General features: G+C 51.3%; 1 protein-coding gene across 1 annotated transcript; it reads left to right on the top strand.

The window, feature by feature from the left end:
- The first annotated feature begins 790 nt into the window (after positions 1-790).
- LOC121061842 lies at positions 791-4,289 on the top strand. Its single transcript, XM_040541256.1, has 3 exons — positions 791-1,692; positions 1,818-2,569; positions 4,015-4,289. Exons 1-3 carry the CDS (start codon positions 1,436-1,438, stop codon positions 4,287-4,289), a joined length of 1,284 nt encoding a protein of 427 aa, XP_040397190.1. The 5' UTR covers positions 791-1,435.
- The last annotated feature ends 2,065 nt before the right edge of the window (positions 4,290-6,354 follow it).

Raw genomic sequence — 6,354 nt, forward strand, 5'->3', positions numbered from 1 at the left:
TTCAAGAAGCATTTAGACAATGCTCTCAGACATATCATTTAATTTTTAGGTAGTCCTGTATGGAGCCAGGAGGTGATCCTTGTAGGTCCCATCCAGCTGAGGATATTTTATGATTCTATGCACGTCAGCAGCTCTCTACTGCAAGGCTGAATGATCCTATTGAACAACATAACTTCTTTTCCAGAGGAGTGAGAGCAAGACAGTCCAGAAAAGAGAGCAAGATAGAGGCAATTCCAGCTCAGTTGTACTAGTCACTCAACTTTTTTTTGTCATAAGATAGTAAGAGCACATGTGTGTGTGGACGTTATTGCTCATTTGTCTGCTCTTCAATTTTCTTAATGCACATCAGTCCCTGCAATTGCTAAACTATCAGTTTTCTTGGATTAACATGGATGAGAACCATAAGAACCATTAAGGTCTACCATCATGTTCATGCTGGTACAAAAACTAAAAATCATCTCTTGACCATATTCAAAATAAAATTACATATTAATTAACCAGATTGATGTAATTGTCAAGAGGCTTTGCTAAAACACCTACTTCTGTTAGCCATCTGAAATGGAATCTTACAATCTCTCTTCAGTGATATTCAAGTACAGGGTTCATTTAATTAATTAAGCAATTAGAGCACAGTACATTTCCTTCAGATTAATGGCAACTTGAGAAAGCTGATAGCATTTTTACCTTGGGCCATTAACCCCAGCAGCACTTAGCCATCTTTTACTGGAAATACTGTGTAAGAAACTTCTTTTTAAACATTAAAAACCTTTTTTTTTTTTCTTTTTTTTTGGTGCAAAAACACAATTTGGTTTAGAATTTCAAAGCTTCTTATTTGAGCATGCCCATGTTACCCATTAAGTATTTCTCAGAGTACAAGACTGGTCCAGAGACTTCACTGCCTTCTCTTTATCAAAGTTGAATTAGTGATATTATGTATCTGCTGCATGGATGATTGCATGGTTACAGCTGAAACAAGGATGCTGATGGGATGTCTTCTGTTGTCATCTCCTTGCAGACAAGCTTGATGGATGCTTCTCAGGGTTGGCAATGCTGAGGGTGGCCCAGGAACCATGGTCTCCACTTCTCCAGCCCCCCTTGCACACAACCCCAGCAGAGAGGAAACTCCAATGCTGGGTGATAACTACCAATTCTTTCTTTGCCTGAAAAGCACTGATTGCACTTTTAGAGAGAGGAAAGAAGGCTGCAGCAAGGTTGCTCAAGCCCAGCAGCTCCTTAAGCTAGCCGACTTTCTCCCTTCTCATGGGTTCAGCTTTGATTTTTTTTTTGTTTTGTTTTGGTTGGTTGTTTGGCCTCCATTACAGGAGGCCTCAGAATGTGGGGCCAGAGAGCTGCCGGGGTGAGGATGGCCCATTATGATATCTCCTACGGGTGGCTGGTGGCGTCTCCGAGCGACGGACTGTGATGTCTGTGTGCAATGGATTGTGACTGCGTGGCCCTCACTGCTTATATGCAGGCGCAGAGTCCCACCCCGCTGGCTAGTGCCCGCACTCCGGCTGAGCGTTTACGTGAGGTCTGGAGTGAAGAGCAAGGTTGGCCTTGGTGCTGGTGTCGTGCCCTGGGAGTTGCTGAAGCAGCTCTCAGTGCCCTTCCCAGAGCCATCAGAGCTTCTTCCGCGGCCCTGCCTCGTTCAGGCCGTCGGGAGACCCAAGAGGAGCGCTTGCAGCAGCAGAGGTGAGCACTGCAGGGACACCTCCCCCTGGGCAGCTGGAAGGGTTTCCTCCCTGAGGGACCTGCACAGCTCTTCCAGCAGCCCCCACATCAGCCCATGACCATGGCCTCTTCTCTGCCTTTTGCAGCGTGACACCTGCTGCTGCAGCGCCAGTGAGGAGGAGCAGCCCCTCATCCCCTGCTCCACCCAGCCCGCTGCCGCAGCTGGAGAGCATGGCCACGGCGCTGGACAGTCGCTGCACCATTTGTCTTGACACCTGGGACAACGCCAGCTATGTGATGCCATGTCTCCACCAGTTTTGCTTCCGATGCATCCAGCAGTGGGTGGACAACAAGCCCGAGTGCCCCCTCTGCAAGAGGAGAGTCAGCTCCATCGTGCACTCGGTGCGGGCCGATGACAGCTTCGAGGAGCTCGTCATCCCACCACCTGCAGAGGCACCGGTCATCGCCCAGCAGGCACAGAGAGTTCACGGCCGCCCAGCCACCCGCAGACTCCGTCGCCCAGCATCCTCCCGACCACAGGCTGCAGGACCGGTGCCTACAGCTCCTGCGGGCGACCTCCACCCCTACATCTGGGCCTCCCTCTTCCGCCTGCACCCAGAGATGCTGCAGCCCCTGCTGCCCTGGGTGCGCCAGGAGCTGGGACAACTCTTGGGGGCTGACGGCAGGGAAGCCTCTGCAGCGCTGAACTTGGTCATCTCCGGCCTGTGCTTCCTTGGCCTCGACCAGGGGGCCCTGACCCTGCTCATGCGCACCTCCCTGCAAAGCCACGCACCCAGCTTTGTGCGGCGTCTCATTGCCGTCACCGTGCAGCGATGCAGCAGGGAGGCCCGCTGCCTGCTGGGCCTGGGGAGCTCCCGTGCTGCTGGGGAACAGGAGGGCAACCCCGCAGCAGCCCCAGGCCCTGCAGCCTCCCCAGCAGGGACTCCTGCCCACAGCCCAGAGCCCTCCAGCAGCCCCAGTGGAACCAGCGCGGAGGACCTCCCGGGCCCCTCCACTGCTGCCCTTCAAGGGGGTCCCGGCCACCCCGCATCCAGCCCGGTTCCTGTCCCCAGGAACCAAGAAGAGCCCCAGGAGGAGCCTCCGGAGGCTGTGGCGGGACCCTCCACAGCAGAGCAGAGCAGGGACCATCCACAAAGGGGGCCCCGGCGAGCCCCGAAGAGGACGGCCCCCACCTCCCAGGCCTCTGCACCGCCACCCAAGAAGAGGCCACCCCGCCGGCAACGCTAGGGCAGTGCCCCAGGAGCTGGCAAAAACAGGGCCCGGCCAGCAGACGGGGCACACGCCGGCACCTAGGAGCACCGGAAGGCCCTCAGGAAACAAACCTAGCGAACGCAGGAAATAAAGCCAATGAAGCTACATGAAAAGTCTCAGTGTTGCTCACACCGTATCTGGTGTCGCCATCCCCACCCCTGCTGCCATCTCCTCCTCTTCTTGCTGCTGTGCCCACCACTTCCTCGCGTGCCCGCAGTGAGGTCTGGGGGGATTGGGGCACGGCGAGGCTGCCCTTTGCCAGGAGGGCTGGGGTGTTCATCTGGGTGCTTCCCTCCCCAGGTGCCCGGCACCACTGCCGTGCTCCCCCTGAAAGCGCGCGCTCTGCCGCTGCTCCCAGGGAGACGTTTGGTGCCAGCGAGTGCCCGGGGCCAGCTCGTGCCCACGCCCATCGCCCCAGGCCTGGCCTCCTGCTCAGCGCCCCCTGTGCCCCTGCGCCTCGGGGCTCTGTCCTCCTGCCAGCCTGGCCTGCTGGGCATGGCCTGGCCATGGTGGTGCCCAGATACCCGGTGCGCAGAGTCACGGCCTGGTGCTGCTGCTGGCTGCAGGAAGCCAGGCTGTGCCCTGCCCACACAGGAACCCCAAGCACTTCAACAGGGGAAAAGGCAAATCTCTGCGCCTGGGCAGGAATAGCCCCAGGCACCAGGAGCTGCTGGGGTTGCCCAGCTGGAAAACAGCTTTGCTAAGAAAGTCCTGGGCATTCTGATGGACGCCAAGTTGAATGTGAGCCAGCAGCGAGCCCTTGCCAGAGGGAAGGCCTATGATGTCCCGGGCTAGATGGCTTATTGAATGAATGAATTGTATGGATGGGCTGAGTGTGTGGTGGCTTTAAAACTGCCTGAATGGCCAAGCCCAGAGGGTGGTGATCAGTGGCGAAAGTCTCATTGGAAGCTAGAAACCAGCAGTATACCCCCATGTGATAATGCTTTGTCCAGTCCTGTTGAAAATCTTCAGTACAGATCTGGATGATGGGGCAGAGTGTGCCCTCAGGAAGTTTGTAGAAGACCAAGTGTCCCCTCTGCAATAGGAGATGGATTTCCATCTTGCACTCAGTGCAGGCAGATGACAACTGTGTTGAGCTGGTCCACCTACAGTGGCGCTGGTCAACATTTGCCACAGAGGGAAAGCACGTGGATGTCCAGCACCTCACAGACCCCATTGATCATCTTTGTGGCTGTCCTCTGGACTCCTGGATGGCAACCCTTCCCTCCAGCTTGTCATCCGTTCCCACACAGCTTGTTGTCGTCAGCAAACTTGCTGAGGGTGCACTCAATCCCACTGTTCATATCACCGACAAAGGCGTTAAACAGCACTGGTCGCAGTACTGACCCCCGAGGAACACCACTCGTTACTGATCTCCACGTGGACATTGAGCCACTGAGCACAACTCTTTGAGTACAACCACCCAGCCAATTCCTTACCCACCGAGTGGTCCATCTGTGAAATCCATGTCCATTCAATTTAGAGACAAGGATGTTGTGAGGGACAGTGAGAAATGTTTTGCACAAGTCCAGGTAGGTGATGCCAGTTGATCTTCCCCTGTCCTCCAGTGCTGTAACCCATTGTGGAATGCCACCAGATTTGTCAGGCACAACGTGTCCTTACTGAAGCTATGTTGGCTGTCCCCAGTCACCTCCTTATTTTCCGTATGCCTTAGCACAGTTTTCAGGAGGATCTGCCCTATGATTTTGCCAACACAGAGCAGACTGACTGACCTGTAGTTCCCTGGGCCTTCCTTTCTTCCCTCTTTAAAAATGGGGTTATGTTTCCCCTCTTCCAGTCAGCAGAAACTTTGTGGGACTGCCACGACTTCTCAAGTAGGATGGACAGTGGCTTAGCAACTACATCTGCTTTAGACCCATGGATATAACTCATCAGGTCCCATGTACTTGTGCAACTCCAGTTCCTTAGATGATCCTAAACCTGATCTTCTCCTACACTGGGTAGCTCTTCATTCTTCCAGTCCCTGCCTTTGCCTTTTGGGGCCTGGGCCATGTGACTGGAGCCATCATTACTGAAGACTGATGCAAAAAAATCATGAAGTACCTCAGCCTTCTCCATATCCTCGGTGACCAGGTGTCCTGTTTCCTTATGGAGAGGGCTCATAATTTCCCTAATCTTCCTTTTATCACTGATGTACCTATAGAACCCTCTCTTATTGACCTTGACATCCCTGGTCAAATTTAATTCTAAACGGGCTTTGGCTTTCCTAACCTGATCCCTGGCTGCTTGGACAATGTTTCTATATCCCTCCCAGGCTACCTGTTCTTGCTTCCACTCTCTGCAGGTCTTCTTTTTCTGTTTAAGCTTTGTCAGGAGTTCCTTGTTCATCCAGGTCTCCTAGCATTTTTGCTGATGTGACTGAGTTTGACTTCCTCTAGTAAAATTCAATTTCTGGTACTTCTTACCGGTTAGGTTAACATCAAGCAATGTTCATTGCCTGGCAAAGCATATTTGTCTGCATGTCCACCGGAGGGGGCAGTTGAATAAAATTTTAAGCAGTTTGCTGCATAGATGCTTTTTCATACTTTATTTTGTGTGCAGTGTTTCTGTGTGTTGAAGATGGGAGAAAAATAAGAGATAAAGCGAGTGCATGGAGACAGACTGAATAGCCCACCAATTCATGAAGCAGTCTGTTGAGCTCTTTTAATATGAGGATTTTGCATTGTTTCAAGTCAAGCTTTGCTTCAAATCAACTAATGCAATGCACACACAAAAAGTAATCTACTAAAGTAAATAAAAAACTGAGTCATATAGTTCCTTGGGCTGAAAATTCTGTCCTCTGCTTCAGAGGTCAATAGATCTATGGCACTTTACTAGGAAGCCTTTTTTTTTTTTTTTTTTTTTACATGATTAATGTGCTCGCGTATTTACCTAAAATGAGAAAGCTCCTTACTTTTTACTATTTCCTAAAACAACTTCTTCTCCTGTTGTTAAGTGGTAGCTGGTATGACTTCTACTGTCTTCCAGACACTTCCAGACACTCTACAACAGACAGAAACTGTAGCTTGAAAACAGGTCTTGTAACAAGAAGGCTTACGTATGGCAGGGAATTAAGACAGGATTAAGGAAAGAGAAGACAGGAGGTAGTGAAGGTCCATTATTAAGTTTTATTGTATTAGCATTATTCCTGCTGGTGACATATGCATAATCAATTAAATTAATTACTTTGCTGCTGCAAATCTCATGAACTCAATGTAGAGGAACAGATTTACAGGTTGTTTGTTTTTTTAAGAAAAACTTTCATCTTTTCTTGATGACAGCATGGATTATATTTCAAAACCCTCCCAGCACTGGTCTAACCGCTCTCTCTGACAGCTGCAATCAAGTTCCTGTTTGTCTAACTGCTAACACTTCTCCCAGTGAAATGCTGAGTGAGTGCAGTGGGAGCAA

Source organism: Cygnus olor, chromosome Z (assembly GCF_009769625.2).
Source record: "Cygnus olor isolate bCygOlo1 chromosome Z, bCygOlo1.pri.v2, whole genome shotgun sequence".
NCBI lineage: Eukaryota > Metazoa > Chordata > Aves > Anseriformes > Anatidae > Cygnus > Cygnus olor.

Coding starts and splice junctions, on each gene's coding strand:
- LOC121061842 (XM_040541256.1), top strand. CDS start 1,436: ATGGATTGTGACTGCGTGGCCCTCACTGCTTATATGCAGGCGCAGAGT. Junction 1,693..1,817: donor GAGCGCTTGCAGCAGCAGAG/GTGAGCACTGCA, acceptor TGCCTTTTGCAG/CGTGACACCTGCTGCTGCAG. Junction 2,570..4,014: donor TGCTGCTGGGGAACAGGAGG/GCAACCCCGCAG, acceptor TCTTGCACTCAG/TGCAGGCAGATGACAACTGT.